Source organism: Diadema antillarum, unplaced genomic scaffold, assembly GCF_040938485.1.
Source record: "Diadema antillarum isolate AM-2024a unplaced genomic scaffold, OU_Dant_1.0 seq00001051_RagTag, whole genome shotgun sequence".
In the NCBI taxonomy this organism is placed as follows: Eukaryota; Metazoa; Echinodermata; class Echinoidea; order Diadematoida; family Diadematidae; genus Diadema; species Diadema antillarum.
In genome coordinates, this window is record NW_027271881.1 from 1,341,872 (window position 1) to 1,366,868 (window position 24,997).

The 24,997-nt window shown below is 37.2% G+C and overlaps 1 protein-coding gene across 1 annotated transcript; it reads right to left on the reverse strand.

The window, feature by feature from the left end:
• Positions 1–1,718: 1,718 nt before the first annotated feature.
• LOC139743154 (WD repeat-containing protein 27-like) lies at positions 1,719–23,253 on the reverse strand. The gene is made up of 23 exons (XM_071653664.1): positions 23,113–23,253; positions 22,012–22,153; positions 21,098–21,222; positions 20,104–20,217; positions 19,183–19,234; positions 18,180–18,250; positions 17,373–17,490; positions 16,329–16,569; positions 15,469–15,572; positions 14,953–15,047; positions 13,997–14,193; positions 12,799–12,999; positions 12,222–12,314; positions 11,503–11,609; positions 10,732–10,821; positions 9,798–9,976; positions 8,916–9,049; positions 8,093–8,190; positions 6,107–6,228; positions 5,494–5,591; positions 4,925–5,027; positions 2,388–2,486; positions 1,719–1,769 (listed from the first exon to the last, which is right to left on the reverse strand). Exons 1-23 carry the CDS (start codon positions 23,251–23,253, stop codon positions 1,719–1,721), a joined length of 2,775 nt encoding a protein of 924 aa, XP_071509765.1.
• Between the last annotated feature and the right edge of the window lie 1,744 nt (positions 23,254–24,997).

Consider the following 24,997-nt stretch of genomic DNA (forward strand, 5'->3'; position numbering starts at 1 on the left):
ATTGTATAAGGGAGTAAAAGAAAAGCATTTCAGCATAATCATAAACATTCTGACCATTAGTAAGTACCAATAGAAGGAGCTCTTAAGGCCTACCCATACGTGTAGATAAAAATCTACCGGTACTCATCTCAGTCTTGAAATTTTGGTTCAAATTAAATGACATGTCAAATAGGCAAGATAGGCAAGGCATATTACTTGCTTACTTGCCTAACTCTTTGGAAGGGACTTGTCCTAAGTGCTTGATTGTTCCCTGTACATATGTTCCTATATTTTGTATATGGCAGCCAATTTAATTTCATCACGAATATGTAACAGATGTATCACATGCATGTCTTCTGCACACAGCAGTGTACAATTCAAATGACCTCAAAATGAAGCAGTGCATCCTCAAATCAGCTGGTATCAAGAATTTCTTCACTTTCTTGTACAACTGTACCATTTGCCCTTCCTGAGAGATAGACATCATTATTGTACTAAATGGGATAACACTTGTGAATATTCATGGTTTTGTAAAAAACAAATACAATCATATAGTAAATCGTCTTTATTCCTGCAATGGCAGAAGATTAACCATTAGGTGAGAGATTGCACCATGATTTGTTTTTGTTTTGATAATACTATATGCTGGGCCATGCAAGGTAATCAAACCAAGGATTTCATCAGTACAATGTATAGAGTCTTGCAGTTTACAGCTGCAACCAGTTAGCACTTACACGAATTCAAATGATCACGCTGTTCTACTCTTTCATCTGCATAAGACACACATTTGGTGGTAATGATATCATACATCAGCCTATCTCTGCGATACAGAAGAGAGTCGATTAAGTTGCAATGACGACAGTTTATCTGTGATGAGTTGATGGTGGAAACCTATGACATTCATTCCCCAGTTTGACTACAGAATGTTTGCATCAGTAACATATGGATATGCTTATAATAAATGGATATGCAGCATAACATGAAACATTTCTCTACATTGTCAGAGCCTACGTCAGAATTAGCATAATAAATAGGGTTGTATGTATGAAAATGAAATTCTAATTATTGTTTCAGTGTAGACATCTGATCTTGCAAATTTGTTTGTATCCAAATGGTAACACATTGGTTCATTAACTTTGTGAGTGGGGTTACTTTGCAGCCCCTATTCAGCTGATCAGTGAGGGTCTAAAACTCCATGATTATTACAGAAACATGGTGTGTGGTTGGAATACTATTAATAATGAAGTCATGATACATGGTGGTGTGTCTGAGAGAGTTATCATATTGACATGTTGCATATTATATCCATGCATCACATGAAAATACAGAACAAACATTCTGTGTGTCAGAAAGTTCCCTCAATATGCCACAATATTGCCACAATTTAAACAATACAAACAATACTGCAAGTGACATCTGGCAGACATTTTGTTTGGCTTCATCTCACACAAGTGCCATGGAATGAAAGATAAGAAATCTGTCAAATATTGAAGAATCTTTTCTTTTCCGCTCCTCGCTCTTCCTTTCCTCCTCCATCTCCACCTGTCACTCTTCACTCTTCCTCTTCCTCCTCTTTTGTCTCCTCCTTGCTCTTCTTTCCTCCTCCTCCTCCTCCTCCTCTTGCTCTTCTCCTCCTCCTCTTTCACCTCCTTTTCCACCTTGCTCTTCCTCCTGATTTAATAATGAGAACTAGTGTAGTTTTCACTTGGTGCGACTTGATTGACAAGATCCTGCTCCTGTCATCTGTCGCTGTAGAGCCGCAGTTTGCCATCCAGGGTGGCTGTTACAATCTGTTGGCAGGTGTAAAGAAAAGTTGCAAGGTAACCAATCTCGGCTTCTGCTCTGATCCTTTTTGTAAGCTTGCTGCTACCACATTCCTAATTCATCATGAACCTGATTCCATTTGATCCAGAATCATTTGTTTCTGTGATGTTCACAAACAAATATCTCAATGAGGAGTTTACAAGAACAATGCAATGAATCCCCCCCCCCCAAAAAAAAAAAAATAATAATAATAATCACAGAAATGAAGGCTCTCAAGTCATCTGATTATTCAAAAGGATACTTTGCAAAATATGAATGACATCTTAAACTCAGCAAGTTCCCTTCTTTTGACTTATCTGAGAGAAATAAATTCACATTAGGCCTAAAAAATATCCTGCTAAGATAGTGAGGAAAGTGCTATCAATATCAAACTCTATGAATTTGTACAAAGCCTTCAAAACTTATTCTTCACAAGATAATTTTGGGTGATGATTGCATGCATTAATTCCTGGAAGCATTTAATAGATTGTGTAGGCAAACACTTTTGTGTGCATTTTACTTTTCTGAAACTTGGCTCCATGTGAAAGATGCAAAATTTTCATACATACAGATTTTTTTTTTTTTTTGAGTATCATTATTCTTACCTCTGGGTAAAGAGGATGAAAAGCCACATCAGATACAACTTCTGTATGACCTGACAGCTTCCTGATGTATGTTCCTCCTCTAATGTCATACACATAGGCCTATAATCAATGAGAAAAGATGGATGCCATGTATCACAGGAAGTCTTCACAGACAGAGATATCAATACCTCATCACACCGTGTTTATCTCACTTGAACTGCCCTTAGTGCAGCTTGAAATCCAACATGACAAGGGCTTACAATTAGGCATATGCAGACTGTATCATGGTACATGCAATCGAAGCAATTTTTGAAATGAAACATTGGCTTGAAATCCTACTGAATAAGTGATGCTTAATTACATTTCTGAATTTATATGAAAGACATGGGAACCTTTGATATCCTAAAGTTAATCTACATACATCTACAGCTTATGCTATACCTTGAAAATGAACTGCACTCGTAGCTGTATGCCATAATCAAATCCCTTGTGAAATCTGCACTGGTCTAATAAGCAATGACAAAATGACAGGTGACAGGTGACAATAATGTTCTTGGAATGTTTGCAAGGCTGCCCATGGCGTGAATTTTTCTCTTGGATAAGTGTTGGCCCTGAAAAGGACCTCTTCAATCTCAGACTCTTCATTCACTTGTACATGCATTGTATATTAGCCTTTTTAATCACCCTGAGCACACAGAAGGAATAAGCTAAGAATGGTAATAATCATCCACTGTTGAATCCATTTAATTTGAACTTGGACCAAAAGCTTCCTTCTGAAATGCCATTCATCTTTATCATTTCCTTTGGTCCCAAACAAGGTTTGTAATTCCAGGGTTTAGATGTTTCCCATTATAAAACAAGGAAAAGTAGAAATTACGCGGTGCGTAATATATGTCCCCGCCGGAAGTAGCATTTAGTAGCAAAATGTACAATATAGGTAAAAAGATGAAGGTCAAAGGTCAAAGAAGTCAAAGGTCAAAATTCTATGTAGAAGTTTTGAAGCCCTCACCTAGTGCCATCACATAAAGCAAACGGAATCGAAATCGGGTTAGAAATGGCGAAGGAGTAGCATTTTGTAGCCAATGTACAATATAGGTAAAAAAATCAAGGTCAAAGGTCAAAGAAGTCAAAGGTCAAAATTCTGTGTAGAAGTTTTGAAGCCCTCACCTAGTGCCATCACATAAAGCAAACGGAATCGAAATCGGGTTAGAAATGGCGAAGGAGTAGCATTTGGTAGCAAAATGTACAATACAGGTCAAAAATCAAGGTCAAAGGTCAAAAAAGTCAAAGGTCAAAATTCTGTGTACAAGTTTTGAAGCCCTCACCTAGTGCCATCACTCAAAGCAAACGGAATTGAAATCGGGTTACAAATGGCGAAGGAGTAGCATTTTGTAGCAAAATGTACAATATAGGTCAAAAATCAAGGTCAAAGGTCAAAGAAGTCAAAGGTCAAAATTCTGTGTAGAAGTTTTGAAGCCCTCACCTAGTGCCATCACATAAAGCAAACGGAATCGAAATCGGGTTAGAAATGGCGAAGGAGTAGCATTTGGTAGCAAAATGTACAATACAGGTCAAAAATCAAGGTCAAAGGTAAAAAAAGTCAAAGGTCAAAATTCTGTGTACAAGTTTTGAAGCCCTCACCTAGTGCCATCACTCAAAGCAAACGGAATTGAAATCGGGTTACAAATGGCGAAGGAGTAGCATTTTGTAGCAAAATGTACAATATAGGTCAAAAATCAAGGTCAAAGGTCAAAGAAGTCAAAGGTCAAAATTCTGTGTAGAAGTTTTGAAGCCCTCACCTAGTGCCATCACATAAAGCAAACGGAATCAAAATTGGGTTACAAATGGCGGAGTAGCATTTTGTAGGCAATGTACAATATAGGTCAAAAATCAAGGTCAAAGGTCAAAGATCAAAATTCTGTGTAGAAGGTTTGAAGCCCTCACCTAGTGCCATCATATAAAGCAAATGGAATCAAAATCGGGTAAGAAATGGCGAAGGAGTAGCATTTTGAAGCAAAATGTACAATATAGGTCAAAGGTCAAGGTCAAAGGTCACAACTGAAATTCTGTATAGAAGTTTCAGAGCTCCCATGTAGTGCTATCATATAAAGCAAACAGAATCAAAATCGGGTTAGAAATGGCGAAGGAGTAGCATTTTGAACATTTTGATCACACACGGACGGACACACGGACGGACGGACGGACGGACACACGGACACACGGACACACACACGTACGGAGCCCGTTTCATAGTCCCCTGCTCGAACTCGTTCGGCGGGGACAAAATTATGGAAATCTGCATTTGTCATGAATTATAACAACTTTCTGTGATCTAAGGTTCTCTGCCTAGGAGATCTGTTCTGATAAATTAATCTATATCATACTTCTAAAATCTCAGATGTAGGAATGTCAGCCTTTGGTGAAGGCAACTTAGGAATGATCATGTGATTACTGTGAGAAGTACCTTTCTCTAGGGTTCAAATAAAAGCTGTTAAGGCTTTGTATTTCAAACAATATTGAACAATGTAGTTCTAAAGACAGCTGAATACATAACTTACTGATCTATCCTCTGCCCCAGTAGAGATGTACTTGCCACAGGGACTAAAGCACAGGCCACAGTGATGGGATCTGTTCATATGTCCCTCAAAGTGCTTCACACATCTGAAAACAAAGACATCAAACATATGCTGCAGTCATTTGGGTTCATTATTGGATGTCTGTTGGTGTACATGTGATGTATCACTCATATTTGCACGGTCAAAATTTGCATAAAAAGATATACAAAATGTGTAATAATGGTATAAAAAACAACATTTGCAGCCAACATTTGACCCATGAAATTACACAAGAGATAACTTGATATGTAGTCGTATAGAAAAATACCATCAACCAGAAATTAGTCTCATTTCCAGCATCAGCATCATCGAGGTAGGCCTCAAGCCTCAGTGATTAAGTTTGCCTTTTCCTCCCCTGGTAACCAGCGGTATGCACCTAGAGTCACCTCATTCTTTATATAATGTGATATGATTTTCTATTTGTATTTTATGTTGACATGCCAAATAGATGATAATAATAATAATGATGATGATGATGATGACAATGATGATGATGATGATGAATATCTTACTTTTGAGTTCTCACGTCCCACACCTTAATGCCACTAGTTACAGCTGCAGTGGCAAAGAGATCATAGTTGCTAGCTGCGTGGCTGGCATAAATAGATCCCTGTGAGTCCAGGAGGAAAGTGCAGAAAAGTAGAGAATGCACCATCAGAGCAAATCTTAACATCCTTGAATGGTTTAGGTTCTGTATTTTGCATTTCCAGATAATCTAATTTGTGAGATAAAGATTATAAAGCACTGCTATGTTTGTTTCAAAATAAAAGGCTACTCTTTATCAACAGAGAAACATTCCAGTGCATTGGTGTAATTCTCTCTTCTTCTTCTTCTTTACCTCTGCCAAGAATGTTATGTTATTGCTGGCATTTTTTTTGTTTGTTTATTTGTTTCCATAATAACTCAAAAAGTCATGTGCACATTTGGATGAAATTTTCAGGAAAAGTTGATAATGACACAAGGAAATGATGATCAAATTTTGGCAGTGATGTGGATCACCATCTGGCTCCAGGAATTTTCGTGATTTTTTTTTTTTAAAATGGAAATCACAATATGGGTGGAAATGAGCTGCTTGGTGGAGATCTGTGCTCTCCAAGAATTTTTCAAGTACTCTCTTCTTCTTACCTGATTCTGAGCTATGGCATGCACCGCCCGGGAGTGCACCTCGGGTATGTGTGCAACCATATTTCCCACATTGAGGTCAACGACTTCCAGAGACTTGTCTGAACCAGCGCACAGTACAATGTCTGATGAAGGTCGAGTGAAAGTCAAGTGAAAGTATCCAGACAGAGAATAACATATAAATCATGCACAGCACACATGACTGCAGGGATTTGCAACACCCTATGCTACAGGGTGATAACATGCAATGCAAAATGTAGGACTGTAGGTTGAAGATAATTCATGTATATTATTATCCATACAGAGGATTTTTAGAGCCCAACTACAAGTGTTATTTTGTCGACGCACCTCATAACCTGCGACCCACTTAGAAAGTTTGTTGAACCCGACCAATATTTTTTGCCGAGGCGACCAATATTTTAAATATTGGACGGCAAGAGGGGGATTCCCCAAAGTCTTTATAAACTGCACTGTGATTGGTTGAAATATATACGAGATGACCTGAAATATGAAGTAAAAACGTCTGTGATTGGTCAATCACGAATTAACTAAAAATATCGTTTCTTCTAAATTTCTGTGTTTATACAAACAAATTTCATATATCAATTAGTTGAAATTGTTTTTCATACAATTTTTCAAAATATCACTTTCATAACAGGAAATTAAATTTAGGTTTGATGAAAACAAGTTGCATTTTTTTTTTGTGCACGCAGGCGACGATTGATCAGCTCTGCTCAGCGCTACTGCTAGATAGCCCGCGCGCGATATACAAAATACTAATACATGTAGCCGGCCGCCGCTTGCATTTGCATGCGCGATATACATATTACAGTTACTGTACATGTACGTTATGTGTTACTACGTACAGTAGGACTACAGTACTAGTGGTAGTAGCCTAATTCGATCTTTCACGATCTACGGTAGATGTGACGTGAATTGTTTCTCAGATCTCAGATACAAATACATCTAATTCTGGTCTAAATTAGCTAGATCTCGGCCTAACAGTAACATGACGGCTACCTTGGATACATAGATCACTGTTTTATCAAAGACTGAAGTGGATTAACTTGCACTGAAGAGTGTACATGTACCATACCCCATGTCAGGATCAAGTACAGTAGGAGACCATACAGCACTCAGAGACAGAAAGGGTAGGCCTAAGTGAAAACATTCTTTGCTAAAATCCTCTGTAGGATAATAATGATAATATTGGATGTCCTATTTTCGGGTAATACAAGGAAATATTGGACTCGCTAAGCATAATATTGGACTCGTCTTCGACTCGTCCAATATTTGTGCATAGCTCGTCCAATATTTCCTTGTATTAATCTCTAGGCCATCCAATATTATATAAATATTGGAGTGTGTACTCTTGCCTAACAAAGCTCCTATCTGAACAGATCAGTAACACTCATTGGATCAAGTATCTCTGTCACACCAGTTGATACACTGCTCTCATGATGTATATGCATTTCATAAATATGTAACACAAATAACATCAAATACAACAAGAATGATTAAGTTTAAATTGAAATATAGATTTTATCAAATACAGAAATTGGTTTCATAAAGAATATGAAAATATGGATTTCATGAAGTATAAAGTATGGATGCTTTTAGATATATTTCATATTAGCTATGGCAACTTTTAAAAATTCTTTCATTAGAAATTGGATACAATTCCAAAATGGATATGATTTTTAAGTTCTAAAATGCTTGGTATGACTACATCTTGTAAAAGAGTAAAAAACAAAACAAAATGTCAGTACCTACTTTAGAAGACAAAGCATAATCTCACCCAAAAGGGAGTACCACATTTTTCAAAAAATAGTAATCATTGCTGTCACATTCAATTAAAAGCAAACAAACAAACAAACAACCAAACAAAAAACTTTTTTCACAAATCATACCAAAAAATACAACTGTAATGAATGCCTTCAGACAAAATCAAATGAAGCAGTCGTGCTTGAGTTTGAAAGAAAAGGATACATGAGTTGAAGGCATTGATGGCTGACACTGATGTAATCTGCTGGGCCTTTTGTAACTGGAATTTCTTGACAAGCTTGTAACGAGAATGACTTTGATATCTACAAACACAGAAATGCGGAATTCACAGTTATTTTCAAACAAAGGAAATAAAAGATATCATACATAGTACTGCCTTTCAATAATCACTTCAGTAATTTGTTTTCTTACTTGAAAATGGATGCGCTTGCCCCTGGCTGTGTTGAGCAAGATGAAATGGATCACAGACTTTGAATATACATGATTAAATTATGCATTTGCTTCTGGTTGTAATTGATGTGACAAAACTAGTTTCTGGTCTTTGATGACATACAGCAGAAATTACTTCTACAAAAATAGATGAGACTACTATCATTGATTTTGCAAAACTATGTGGATTCAAAGCTGATCTAACACATAAAATGACTGTTTGACAGAGAATTTGTTTATTTCATGGGACACATTAGAAATGACAAAAATCATACTTTTCTAAAGAATATACATAGCTGTGTATTTTTTATGCATTTGTGGCATTCATAATTAATATCGATGCCAGATGCATTTATGCCTTAAACGTCATGGTGACTCAGAACCATTATAAAAAGCACATATTGCCATTAAAGAAAGTAATTAAAAAATAGTGGGAATTCACAGTGCGAGAATGAATGAGACTAACACATGTGTTCATGCTATTACAGGTTTAAATTTGTGGCCTGTTGCAGAGAGATTGGACTTATGATATATATGGGCTGTACAATATGCAGCAAGGTGTAATCAAACATGAAACACACGAGACCGAAGTTCTCACCTCTTTATGTCATCGACCTTGGTGTCAAGATGATACTTGTAGAGGAAGAGGGAGTCGCCTGATGTCAAGAGAATGAAACGATCCACGTAGCAGAACTGTGCATGGTGGATCTCTTTCCCATATTGTGCATTGCTCTAGAGTGGTACACAGTGAAAGAAATAGTCTGAACATTTACACTTCTGTAAACTCAATATCATTAACATAAGACAAGTAGATGAGCTATAATAAGTATTACAAATACTTTGCAATGATACTTCTAAAAGACAAGAAGTTGCTTTCTAATACAAATTCAAGGAAATGCAAATGTTTTGTTCTTGGTTGAGAATGAAATATCTGCAGCACTAAATCTGAAGAAAAGGAGTCATTGTCACAGAAATGAACACTAGAATGCATAAGACACAAGTGATACAGTTTTGCAATAATGTAATAATTTTACAAATAATTTTGAAAAATTCTGACGATAATCCTGAAGACAATTATGAGTAAATCCACCGTCTTTGGAAACAAATGTTTTAAAATTATTGATAGTCAACATGAAATCATCAAAGTTACACCTCCTAATTTCATTTCCTGTTACAAAAAAGACATGATGCTGCTGTCATTTAATGTACCAGCCTAACTTGGAGTGTTGACTGAATATATGTCAAATGGTCTAGCAGGTGGCCTACGAAGTAGCTATTATATGTTTTATGCAAGTAGTAGGCATTTTATTATGAAATAAATGTTCACGCCACTAAAGGTTTGGTTGCAATTGGGAAACTAGATATATGAAGAGGACTTACATGACATGCTTGACTTGCTTTACTTCACACAGAAATAACTAAAGCAATAAATATTTTTTGTTGTTATTACAAAAAATGAGATAAGGAACATTAATCTTACCTTATCCATTGTAGCTGGCTTTTCTTTGTCTGCTGTAAAGTTGTGTGTGACCCTGTCCAAGGTCATGACAGGCTCAGACATTCCTCTGGTCCAGACTTTGGCCGTTCTGTCTACTGAGGCTGTAATAACCCACTGACCACTGTGACTCCAGCGGGCACTCTTGACCGCTCCGTTATGACCTTTATACAGACATAAGAGAGTGTCGAAACGAAAAACATATCTGCATCAGCACCTCTGTCAAATCACTGAGATTGATCTCTCATCATAACATACTTACATGTAGATCATCAAGGGATACATTAGAACTCTGGTTTCGTTTAGCAAAGTTTGTTTGTCATTTTTTTTTTTGTGTAGTTGATGTGTTGTGGGAAACGACTCTTTCACATTTCACATTTGAGGCATCAACATCTTTGCATAAATTCCAGGTTTAGCAGAAAATGTATAAACACAAAATTGAAGAAATTTACCTAGCGTTTTCCAGGGTAAAGCAAAAGAATTTTTCCATTGAAGCTCTGGGGCCTGTTTCATAAAGACTGATCGCAAGACTGATCTTACATTTGATGCGATTCAAAAAAGTTACGCTCGATCTGCTATTAAATCAATGCTTTAAATCAAGCATGAGTATCTTTATGAGACAGAATATGATCAGTATTGGTCTTATGCTCAATTCGCTGAGTTACCGTATTCCTGAATTGGCAATTTTTCAAACAATTATTTCTGATTTTCAGCAGATATGAAGCATTTTACAATTTCCACCTAATCTTCCTCGAATCTCCAGTATAAGATATACAGATCAATGCAGAGGTGCTGATATAATGATGACAAGATGATCACTTCTGCAAATTTCCAAAGAAAATTGATGGGTCAACTATCTGCTGAAAATGATGACAACTCACAGCACCATAAAGTTTAATGACTCCCTGTATGTGGTTACCTGAAAATGCTGCTCCTTTGCCCGTCAGTGGCATCTTGAAGAGCTGTGCTGATCTGTCGGCCATGCCACAAACGAGACTTTGGCCATCATCTGGGAGAATATCATGCACATGAGAGTCAAATATTTAGATATCTCATAAATATATGTCAGAGGTAGACAATTCTTTCAAATAAATTTCAGAGAAATCAAATGTGTCTTGGAGTGCACAAATATAGTTTGCTGTAGTTACTTTTTCTTTTGTATTACTACATATCCATTGTTGACATGCCTACTATATGTCTTATCTGTCCATCTATTCATTTAGTTTATATCTGTCTGTCTATCTACTGTTTCTATCTATGTATCTATTCACTGAAATCAATAAGTTGTCTTTTTCTAGCATTAAATACACTTCAGGAACAATTTACAATGAATGGTGAATACTCTCTTGACAGCAATCTGACAGAGAAATAACTCATAAAGTGCAATAGTGAAACACTACTTTAAACAAAAGAAAATTATTTTGCAACATTACATTTTTTCATGGCTACATGACACAAACACAATGTTAGATAAAACATACGTTTACAAAAAGGCATACAACAGCATAAATACTTTACCTACATTTTCAAAATTTAAACCCAATTTTGATATTTTCCCCTATTTTTCATTTTTTTATCTTTATGATCATGAAAAAATAACTATGGGACAAAAAAAAATTACATGATTTTGGCTCCTGCTGAGAAGATAGGGAAGAAAGAGAATAAAATCAGATAAATCATTTCCTCTGACCTGAGAACTGGATAGAGTTGATGGGAGAACCCTGCTCACTAACCACTAGTTTGGTCCGGAGGGTCTCAGGAGGCTCAGCATCACGCGGATACTCTCGTAACATTGAGCTTTGAAGTGGAATAAACACAGAAACAAAAATCTAATATGAGGGGGCACATAACACTGTGTATTAAGTTTAATACTGAACTTGGTAACAGACATGAAACTACTACATAAAGTTATCACTTTGCTGTCCAACTACATGTACATAGCCAACATAGTCAGTGTACAATTGTAGATACTGCCTGCAGTCACTCATACAGTCCAGTCAAGAATTAAAGACTAAACATTTTGTAAGGGTTGATTTGTATGTTATATGCAAACATTGGGAGTGCTGTGGATGAGCATAATGCAGGGATTTTTGGAATGGGCCAGTGGATGTCATATGTTGTAAATCATAAATTTCTGTTAGTTTCCCAGTCCCGCAATAATCTTCAACTATCTACAGCATTTACAATAACAGCTTTCATTTAACATAATTTTGCGTTGGGGAAACTTATGCCTTCAGAGGTAGCATCAAGTTCCCCTAGTATAGCAAATGTGATTATAAGCAAGCAAATTGGAAGTGGGGAATTGGATTGTGTTTTTCTTTCTAATTTCAAAGAACCTTAACAGTTTCTTCTAAAGTGAAAAGAACAAACCGATCTTGTAATTAGTTTGAGATTACTCCATATGAATACCTCATTCCAGGACCTGATCCTGCTGTTTTGGACTTGTTGCTGCCCAGTTTTCCTGCTGCAGGCTGCTTGGTTTGGGGAGAAAACATCTTGGTCCTGAAACGAGTTAAAAATTGTGGACAGAGAGAGGAGCATTTCTTACAAGAATCTTGCAATATGTGATGCATGGTTAGTACTCTTGCAGAGGGAATCTTCAAAAGAGAAAGAAAGAAGAAGAAGTAATTAAGATACCATCAAAAGCATATTTGTGTGTGACAGCTATTTCACACAGTACCACAACTTCATACCGTTTTATTTTGGTTATGTTGTGGTCTCATTGGTCAAAAATTTTGCTTCCTTCATCTTGACATGTAAAAGAATTAAAATATTAATTGAACTGTGGACAAACAATTACATTGTGACATGATCATTTTCTACTTCATTGGCTGGTCTTGCGGTAGTTAGTCTGATAACACACAATTATTTACAAGGCAGTCAAATGACAGACTTTACAAGTGAACTGACACCAAGCGAAAAAGTCCCACAAGTCTCAAGCTCATGAGATAAGCTAATATTTGCGAAAATGACCAAATTTTCTCACCTTGGTGCAGCTGAATAGCCAGAGGAGTGGACTTTAGACTTGAAGGTGAGAGGTTGGTCCTTGATTCCCTTTGACCTCTCATGACCTTTGGCCCCAGCTGACCTTGGTTTCCTGCTCTTGTTGGCTGACAGAGATGCTGGCTGTTGGCTCGACTTTGGCACCATTTCAGCACGCAGCAATGAATGCTCTGTCAGAGGAGTGCTTTATGAATTTGTGAGGCATATAGCAATTAGGAGTGAGGTTTTTACTATAAGATTTGTAACTTTAATGACTATTATAGCGGTTCAGAGCATTTTTGCTTATAGTTTATACACTACCTACAAGAATGGAAATTTGCGCAATTCAAGAGCTTCAGGACTGTGACTGCATTACTAAATTTCTCATGCTATATTATACATTCTACTTTACACCAAATCAAAAATCATGAACAAATCTTTAAAACTTTCAATATCATTGACTGACATACACAGAGACAATGCAATTTACCTGACTTACTCTAAAATGTGAATTTGTGGTTGTATTGGTTCTATATCTGACACTTACGTAGCTAAAGTGATATAACATACATCATTGAAACATTTATTGGTACAGAATAAACAACATCAAGGGGGGGGGGATCGATTAGTATACAAATGACGCACAGGTCTGAGTGCGTCAGTCGGAATTGTGTGCATAAAGTAACTATGGAATGCTTAACCCACGAGGCGAAGCCGAGTGGGTTTAGGCTAAATTCCATAGTTACCGCATGCACACTATATTCCGACTGACGCACGAAAAGACATGTGCGTCATCTGATTTATAGAGTGGGTAATTTTCTTGCCAAAAACCCATTTTTCTATCGTGTTACCCGATGACAACATTACTGGATGCATTTCCTTTTGGCTTGCCGTAAACGAGCATGCATCAGGTTTTACTGGACGCATGGCCAACCGTGCATTAGTTTTTACTGGATGCATGGCCAACCGTGCATCAGTAAAAACTGATGCATGGTTGTTTTAGCCAATAGGCGTCTCGTACTGAGTGCGCGAACGCTTGCTTAGTGCGCGAACCTTTGTTACAAGTATGCGTACTCTTGCTACAAGTGCGTGATAACATGTTTACCACTGTGGCTCAGCATGCGGCCAGTAAAAATCAACACATAGCTCTCGACCAATCAGATCGCAGGATTCTCGCTACCCATTCAATAATATCCTCTTACTCTGGGACAATGGAAATGACTGCTTTGTTTTCCCCATCAGTGACTGCCGAGGCAGCAGATATGGCGAGTGAAGCATCCATGTGTTTGGCCAGGTTACCATCGGTGTCGCCACTGGAATGAACTTTCCTGCTGTCTTTACATGAAACATTCAGAATATTGACAGAGTTGTGAAAGAGGCCACCCACCAGGCATATCATCTGAAATGTGAATGACATTTGACACATGAATATGACATTCCCATCATCATAATGACAGTTTTACTGCGAGAACAATGCAGAGACTCCAACCCCAAGCACCTTCTGATCTGGAGATTCTCCCGCCTGAAACCCCTAGCAAACGGGAGACCCAAGTTTATGTGTGCGAAGTTCCCAGGGTTCTAGATGCTCTCTGGTGCTATCTAAGGCTTATTTTTTCAACATACAATAGCAATAAGTAAGAAATCCTCTCAAACGGGAGACATTGAGCCAGGGCGGGAGAAATTAAATCTCAAACGGGAGGACGGGAGATTTTGCAAAAATGGGTTTTCGGCGGGAGATCTCCCGTCAAAAACGGGAGAGTTGGAGTCTCTGACAATGTGTTATTACAATGAACACAAGCAGTGTCGTAATCTTTACTTTCTCAATACATACGGAGCTCATTGAAGCACATCAAAGTTTGGGTGTTTGAAAAGTGAAAAGAAATTGTCAATTCAAATCAACTTGCTGTAACCATCATTAACTGTAACATGACTTCATGAAAGAGGCTTTATGCTAATATGAAGGGGCCTTACATTTTTTTACTTAGACAAAAATCATATCAAAAGAGACTCATAGTCATCCCCCCCCCCCCCAAAAAAAAAAGAAGATATTATTGAGTGTGATTCTGCGTGTCACTTTGTCACTGGCAGTTGTAATAAGTTTGATATAGAAAACAACAGTGATAATAAACATGAGAAAGCACCGCTGTATGTAAACTACCTGTGATGGTGTAGGGCTTGGTGAAAATGCATAGTTCCCAGCCACTCCAATCTGCTTGCTCTCCTGGTCTATGTGCTCGTCAGACCGTATATCATCTAGGAGATATGATATAGAATTGGACATTGCTTGACTGACCCTGGATATTTTCTCTTTACTACCTATTGAATTAGTTTATAACAGTGGAGGTAGTTCATTCCACGAGGTTTTGCAGCAGACCAAACTTCATGTGGAGAGGTTAGGTCCTTGCATGCAGCTACTAGCGCAACTTCACCAAACATGCAATAGCTGGTTACATTTCCCTTGAGGTCTTCAATTTAAAATTACCACTACCTTACATTTCAATCTCTATCTTTGCATTATTCTGATTTGAATCCATCATTAACATATTAACAATATTGTTATTTTTTTCTAAATGTTACCAACATAAAGATTCAAACATTTCTTTGCTGTTGAAAAGAGCATTATGCCAATCCTTGCCCCAAATATTACGTGATGAAAAATACAAAACCTACTTACCTTGAAAGTCTATATATTGTTCAACGGTGCAGCTGGAAGCATTAAGCTGGAGTAAGGCCCCTGGTGTGCCTACCAACAAGTGGGATGAGCTCTCTTGCAACTCACTGTTAAATGGAAGATGGTAGACACAACTTTGCCTTTACAAATATTATAAAAGAGTTTGTCTCTCAGTTTTTTTCCCACTCTTGCAATCATCAAGCTCTTCAGAATGTCGGATCAGACAGCCCCCTTTAGCTATTTGACATAAAAATAGAATGTCGATAAACTTAAGAACATTTTCCACCGATTGCTCATGCATCCTACTTCTGCCGTGATAGGAAGATCCCTGGTAAGATTGACAATCATTTGAGCTGTAAGGCAAATTCACAGTTGCAACATGAGTGCCGTTCCTTGTGTGTATGGTGTTTGCTATATTGAGATAAACAGAGCAAAGATGTAGATATACTTCTGTTGTAATAGGAAGACGAACCTTGGTGGTATTGACAATAATTTGAGCTGTAAGGCAAATTCAGTTGCAACATCTGTGTTCCTCATAATGTGTATGTTGTTCGCTATATAGTTAAACAAAGCAAATGAAGTATAAACTACCCCGTGAATAATTCCTCTCTTTCCCCAAAAAGATATAGATACAAAGTACGTCTTGCCTGCACTATTTCTGTTCTGGATACCCCCATACTCTTTCCCTACATGCACAGTCTTTGTGTCAGATGCACGTGTGCATAAATAGTTCTACAAATGTACAATCGTTGGTACCACATTATGTTCACTACTTTGTTTATTAACCTTTCTTATCAAATTAGAATCATAATTGCCTGAGACAGCTAGTCTAAAGATGATGTTGGATCTCCTACATAGCTTACTCTACAAGTGAAGTGTCTGGTAAGAGAAAGCTGGGCACACTGCGATGCTCCTCCCTCTTCCCTCTGGCCCCACCAGGTAGCATTGAGGGAATCATCGCAGGTTGGGAGAAAGCCACGCCCAGTATACTCTCCCCCGATTCCGACTGGACGTCTTCGTCCTCGACTTCATCCGGGGGAGAGGAAGAGCTGTTGTTGTTGCTTTGAGTCTGCCATGACGGGCGACTGCTGATGGTGGCTGGGCCTTTATGGGTAGAAAGTAAATAGAAACCAGGCGGAGACTGTTGATACTTAAAATTCTCATCATGCAAAGTCTTCATGTATGAACCGAAAAGATTGTTTTTCAGTAAAAAGATGAGAGGATTATTCATGAATATAAAAAAAAAATCAGCACCTGCTAGGGAAAGTGTTGAAAGCTCTACCCATAATTTTGGTGATATATTTGCTTTTGCTTTTCCTTCATTTTAATCCACTTATTGGGACCTGCCTGACTGGCACTTCTCTATATTTCTCCTTTGACAGTTGAGTTTAGAAAATACTTTACTGACATTCAATTTCTCATCTCAATCAAAAGAGCGATAAGCTTCAACATCTGAAAGGTGAATTTTTTTTCTTTTAAGATCTTCATAGTTTATTTTCATACATACCGTAATTACAGACCGTGACCTCTAAATAGTGACCTCAGCCTAATAATCATATCAAACTTATGTGAATGACTTGCCATTATTACCAAGTGGCTGCATTCTATACGTACCTCACATTTCACTGAGAAACATATATGTCATTTCATAATATGATTCAAGGTAATGATGACCATAAAAGGCAATACACTTGCATAATGCACAACAACGTCAGGTGAGGTAAATTCAGAGGTGTTTAATAGAAGAATCTAAAAAGAAGAGATTTAATACAGCAAAAAATAGTGCTCATTAATATGATGAAAATTGAGATTGTGACCAAGCATGACACACAGACAACAAAGCTTATTTGGCTCAAACAATCTGGGCAGTACGTCATTTAAAGATGGCTCACATTTACACACAGTACCTTGAGAAGTGGCACTCTGTTCAGTCTTCAGCACGGTTTGCTTTCTGACATGTTTTGCGATGTCGATGTGGTGGAGACAACGGAAGCCCTTTCCTTCCTCTAAGTCATATATCCTGAGCTGGAATGAACAAGAAAGTACAAGATCTTTAAAATCTCTGCGTGACATAATCAGCATGAAGCTTTAGTAATCCCACATTACATCCCAAACTGCTGCTTGGCTGTTAGGGGATACTTTCCTTGGGTCCCACCTTTTATTAGGACCACTTTGTTTTGCTTTGTTTCTGGATATCTCAGCCATTTCAAAACTGATTTTCATCAAATAAACTTTTAATTCCTCGTAGAATTGTATGCTCTGTGATATTTCATTTAAGTGGTTTCTAATTATCACACAAAAAGTTAAAACCTGAATTCCTACCTCAACCAAAACTATACCAGCCGTTCAAATGATGGATTAGATTGTCTTTTGCCACATAATTTCACATAAATATTGATTGCAAGTAGAAATAAAAGTTCATGGTTTGACTCATGGCACCTTGCCATAGGCAGTACTATGCCACATTGAGAATCTTTTAACATGTTAAGGATATCGTTCGTCACTGTGTTGCTCTGGCAATATCATGATCTTAGTCAACAACTCAGCTCCATCCAAAATTACTTACATTTGTAGCCCTACATCACACTCTATACTTTTATCGCTTCTGTTTTACACAATTTGATTTCAGTTTGATTCCAATTACATGCACTACCGGTATATTTTGTTGTCCACTCAGCTTAATAATCTGCTGATGGGTTGTGACTATAAATCACCTGTCCATCCGTGGTTCCCAGAGCAACACATTGATGTATTGGATCCACAGCAAGACACAGAAAGGGGGAGGCTGTGAGGTTAAAGAAAAAAGACAAATGAACCAAATACTTTATTTACAGCACAAAATTTTGTTCATTTTAAGGCTCTGGAATAACACCGGACAGTCCATGTACTGGCAGTACAGAAATTCTTGCCTCAGAATCTTTTATACAAAATCTCTCTCATGGTAGGATTAACAATAGTCTTGGTCAGTGATATCCAAGATGTTAACACATTGATTCACATGTGTTATACGCTGGACTGAAAATGCACCTAATGCTTCACATGCATCCTCCTTGATATCATGTACCAGCATGTAATCCAAGTGAAACATTTGAAATGGTTCTAAAATGTTGCAATTGCGAATCAGCTACGCTGAAAACGTTATTACAAGCATGTTTTTAACAAGACTAATGAGTCAGGATTAGGTTATGACTGCAAAGTAGTTCCAGCAATCATGGGTTCAGTTCAGTGAAATATTCCAAGATACTCTCTCACAGAATACATATTCCATGTATGAAACTTGTGAAAAGCATTTTATCTCACTGATATCATTTCATCATTTTCATGCAAGGCTGCATTAATCCAAAGTGACATAGGAAAATTGTGTCCATTCATATAGCTAGAAAAATAAAACATTAGAATGTTGGCGGATGTTTTTCTACCACTTTACTAGTATATACCCCCATCCCACTCAAAACACCACCATACCATGTTCTGCCACAAATCTTATATCCTTTCCACAACATGCCTTGTTACATTCTATTAAATTTAAATGGCGTCAAATGCATCTCAAGTTATACTATACACAAGAAAATTGATGAAATTTGAACTTGTACCTGGAGTATAAACCACCGACAATACTGCTCTAAATCTAACAAGTGATTTATCCTCTCATATTTATACCAATCTTGATGAAATTGAGGTCGTACTAAGAATGGAAAGGTTTTTCTGAAATCTTACCAGACACAATACTTGACTGATATATAAGACACTGGTTTGCGATGTCCCATACCTGCATTCAGAAATGAAATAGAAATTTCTTCATACTGCACAAATTATACTTCATACAGTAACAAACAGTTTACTGCATGAACATGAGCACTGAGACTTGCCTCCTACCAATAAAAAAACAAACAACAACAACAACAAACAAACAAACAAATTGTAACTTGTAGAACCCCCTGCTGATTATCTATAAAATGAAAGTAATAACAGTACTAGTTTCAAAACACTTGTAAAATTTGTGATCTGAAACACAAAATTGTAAAACAATAGAAACAGATATGTACATGTACAAGGGCAACAGATTTCCCTGTGATAATGGAAATCTAAGTATATGATTTATAATCAATATTAGCTCAAAAATGAGTTATTACAATGCACAAGACAAGAATGAGAGACTATAATTTTCAGACACAATTTCCAAACAGTGATTATTTCAATGATTGTAATTTAATTGTCTTCAACATTCAATAAAAATTTCAACAAAATAATTTTTAAAAGCTACAAATGGTAGTTGAAGGGAAAATTTAATTGACTGATATGATAGCAAGAATATTGAAGCTAATGAATATCCAGTTCCCCATACACACTTCAATTCACAACAGGCAAAATTTCAGTTGTAATTCCCATTTATAAAATGTAACTTTGATAATGTGTATATCAATCTCTTGCACAAGTCATTGGAACTTCATCAATCAAAACGACAGATGGCAAATGTAGTAAACATGGATTTCAAAAGACTTGGGGTTGGCTTAGTGACTTTGACAGGTGATAGCACTTGATTAACTGGTTCAGAAAATGATGCCTTCCTCGCCTTGTTTTAAAAAATACCATAGTAGGGTCAAGGTTACTGGCATTATTGCCATCCACTGCTCTCACTTTGAATGTCCTGTCTTCTGAGGCAGAGATGACCATATCGGGTGAATGGACACAGAACTCCGCACACATCACCTGACCTGAATGACCCTCTAGTCTTGTGTCCAGCCTCTCCTCCTATAGCAAAGAAAATATGACAAGGCAAGAATCTATGACAGTGCCTATTCTATCTATCTATTCAATGAAAGCAAATCTAACCCACCTACAGAGGGAAGTTACAAAAACAGATAACATACACCATTTTTCTTCTTATCTATCTATCTATCTATCTATCTATCTATCTATCTATCTATCTATCCATGCATCCATCTATCCATCTTTTCTATTGACCTACACTGCAATACAGAGAGAGTGTGTAGTACTTTTTGTTCTTGTGTAACTTCATTGCATTATGGATGGAGTATGTATTCTAGGAATAACTCATTGTAACAAAAGAATGCATGGTATGCAATCGCATTCCTTGACCCTGACAAAACATATATGCACATATTTTGTGTCCCTGGCTCTCACATTCCAAGATATCAAAGACACTACAGTCAACGACTTAAATATACATATATGCATGTTGTGCATTTACATGAAACTTCAACTGATGAAAAAAGTTAGGTGCAATGACTACTAGCTAGTCTGCTTTATCTGTAGGGTAGGGGCCGCCATATTTGTCAGCATGTTATGTAAATCATACACAATGGTGTATATATATATGTATGGATAAAAAATAAGTCAAATATCTCTATTCAGAGCAGTTCTACAGAAGGACCTTCCTGTGCATCACCTGAGCCATCCTTTGCCAATGGACCCAGGTAATAGGTTTTGTCAGGTAATGACCGCAAAATAACAAGAATATTAGAAATATATGTTTTAACGGTGAAAAAATGGGGTATGCACATTATGACTACATTTCAAGCCATCACAGATATTCATGTAGAGTTATGAGTTATGAGAATTTTCTTTGGTCAAAGACCAAAGAGATGACACTGCCAAAATCTCATATTACCTTGGCATCAAGGACCAAGACATCATTCTCCACACAGACAGCAAGTAAACTGTCATCTGCACTGAAGCTCAGGTACTGTGGCTCCTGGTAGCTGGTTCCCACTATAACCCCTCTGATCTGTTGACCTACAGTTGAAACAAAAAATGCACTGCATATGATAAATATACATACAGATATTTTACACATGTATATCATCTATTTGCAGCTAGACAAATTCAACATGTATCATTTGGTAGTACATGTATACACAAAGTTTCAAGAAAATACTTTCAGGCATTGTATAGATATGGGGGAAATAATGAAATTTTGAGCATTTGACCTTGACCTTTAACCTTGAGCATGTGCACCCAAAAGTTGATAGGCACAACTTTGGCCACTCATACATGCCAAGTTCATTAGGATACCTCAGTTAGGCTGTCCACAAAATTGATCATGGATGGACGGACGGAAGGACGGGCAACCTGAAAACATCATTTTTTATTGAAAAAATTCCTAAACCTTGATTAAGACAGGGGGTATTTGAAATGTGAAATATTTTGTTTTTTTCCGCTAAATTTGACTATATTTTCACAGATTAGGCATTTTTATGATTTTGACTTGCCGGGATTAACTAAGCAATGAGTTATACAGTAAGCTTCATAACTATATGGCACTTCACTCCAGCTTAAACGACATAACTTGCCAATGGGTTGTACATACTGGTAACAACCTTGCCATAGCTGCTTCAGATGCCATTTGCCATGTCAGATGTCAGAGCTCTGTTCAGGCATCTGACACGTTTGGGAGAAACAAGAGTGCTTTCGTTTATGTTGCTCAACAACAGTGCGTTAGTGTGAGCAGCAGTTGAGGAAAGGGTGAAATGAAGAATTCCAAAGACAAAGATGTAACTGCTCCTCCTCTTAACTCTGACTTACCAGTCTCATATGTTGCCCTCGCTTGTTCAACATTCCAAACAATGATGTAGTCAGATCCTGCAGTGCAGAGGAGAGTGGGGTTGTGCTGTTTGCCAAATGCAATTGCTGATACTTTTTTCTTGTGTGCTACCAATTCTAGGGGCTGCAAATACATGTTTAAAAAAAAAAAAAAAAAAAAAATTGAACATTTTACTCCATGGAATATGGTGGCCCAGGAATACTGAGCACCAAGATAGACTGTCTAGTTTGTCAAGAATGTGGAGGAATGAAAGAATGACCATCTCATCTCACCAAAAGATTTGACATCTATCACTTATGAATCTGTCTGACCTACCTGTGATCTTTTTTGCTCATATGTTTTTAGTTGTTGTTTTTTAAGCCTTTCACCACAACTGATTGTATTTTCATGTTAGGATTCATTAAACAATATCTAGGAAATCTTGAAACTTGGTCCTGGTCTGTCTGTCAGTACATGAATGTCTAAGGTATCTTAATAGATAGGGCGGTCACAATAAAACCTTCCACATGAAGCAGTTTTCATTTGCAATCTTATAATCCAAAAAGATGCATCAAAACTTAGGAAGAATGTCTTTTCCATACATAGCAACAACAGAATGGAATAGAGTACTTTATCAAGTAATGAGGCCCCAACTAAAACATTCACCTCCAAATTTTGGATAGCAAGTGCTGGTACGTCAAGAAATAACATACCTGCAAGTAAATAAGCAAAGGCTGCATAGGGTGTAAGTAAGTACGCAGCAGTTTTGTAATGCTGACCATCTGGATTGTGTCTTTGTTGTGTATTTCAAATCTTAAGCTATATGATGCGGTATCAATGTCTCTTACTTATGTCATATTGTAATATATGGTCTCCAGAGGAAAATAGTGTATGACCATGATGGGCCAACCTGTTTATAAGACAAATAACAAAGAGATGAAAAAAAAAATGTTTTACTTCATTCATCATATAAGGTTAGAATTTCAGGCATGACCCCTAAGCCAAGATTGTAAAAAGTGACTACCTTGGATTATTACTAGATTTTAAGCCTATTGCTGTGTATAGTGTATGAAATAACGTCCATTAAGCTGTTACATTCTGACCTTTGACTGTAAACTCTGAAGGCTCCACACCCCGATGGATGATTTGTTGAACGGTAATGCCACATACGTATCATTGCAGCCAAACTGGGTCAGTGATGTTGGGTATGGGGTACGGATTGTGTATCTGTGAACAACTGACATATTTGCTGCATGGCCTTCCAACTCTGTATCATAAACAAATGCAAAGAAAAGAAATAATCACATGCATTATTATCATCATCATCCAAACTAACTCGCAATGTTGAAAGATTTAATATAAATTCATAGGTTTTTAATATTTCTTGAAGACCAGTAATGTCAAAGCATTGTCATCACATAGCATCAAGATAACCTAACTTGATGGTAGTACATATTTTTTTTTTGTTTAAGCCTCAGCTCACAAGGTTTTCTTTTATATTTTGTTTGTTTTTGTGGGTTTTTTTTCTCAGTGGCAAAAATCAACCCATACTGTTGTTTTGCATTGCTTTATAATCAGTTGAGTTATGAAGAAATCATGGAATTTTGCCAGGCACTTTCATACTGAACTCTTAATCACTAATCAAAGTTACCAGCAATGTTATTGTGATCCTACTCTAGCCGCATAAACAAGAGTATAGAAATAAGCATTGCTGGATGCATACAGAACTCACATGCTATAGCCATGTACTTGCTACACTCCATATGTATATGAGCCCGTTCAGCTCAAGTAGCAGAGACTCCAACCCCAAGCAGCTTCTGATCTGGAGATTTTCCCGCCCGAAACCCCTAGCAAACGGGAGACTCCAACTTGATGTGCATGAAGCGCAAAGCTCCTTTTGGCCGGGGTCCAGCTCTAGGGTTCTAGATGTTATCTGGTACTATCTAAGGCTTGTTTTTCAACATACAATGACACTAAGTAAGAAATCATTTCAAGCGGGAGAAATTAAATCTCAAGTGGGAAAACAGGAGATTTTGCAAAAATGGGCTTTCGGCAGGAGATCTCCTGTCGAAGGCGGGAGAGTTGGAGTCTCTGAAGTAGCCACTGTGAAATGTCAGGGTATGGTGACCCTTGACCTCTTGAACAATTGACAAATACAAGAGAGTTTCCTCTGACCTCGTTTCTCTTTTACCAAGTTTTTTTTATATTACTTATTTTCTCATTTCTATGTTTCTCCATTGGGCAACTAGTTGCTTTAACATTTGAGAATTGGGTTTTGCTAGTGTGAAGTAATTGGATAAAGTATAAAACAAAACACAAACACACATATAAGCATCCCTACCGGCTCTTTTAAAGGGAACGCAAACCCAAAGAGCAATGTGGATTGAGTAAAAGCATTAACACTAGTAGAACATATCAGTGAAAGTTTAAGGAAAATCGGACAATCAATGCAAAAGTTATGAATTTTTAAAGTTTTGGTGTTGGGACCGCTGGATGAGGAGACTAGTAGAGGTTATGACGTATGAGTGGACAACCATATAAAGAAAATATAAAAGGAATTCCACAAAAATTAACTTTTCTAGCAAAATGAAAGAGTACTTGACTAACCGCTTTCATAAGGCAGGGAGATAAGTGCTACCCCTAACATATGTCAGTATCAAGCTGATGGAATGTGTAATTTTCATGAAAAATGATCTTTTTTTTACTGAATTCCCCTTATATTTTCTTTACATTGTAGTCCACTCATACGTCATAACCTCAAGTAGTCTCCTTACCCAGCAGTTCCAACACCAAAACTTTAAAAATTCATAACTTTTGCATCGATTATCAAATTTTCCTCAAACTTTCATTGATGTGTTCTACTGATGTTACTGCTTTCACTCAATCCAACTTGCTGTTTGGGTTTGCGTTCCCTTTAAAGGCTAACTGCTTTTCTTTTTAAAGAGAGTACCGGTATATAAATAAAAACATAAAAGAAATAACTGTCAT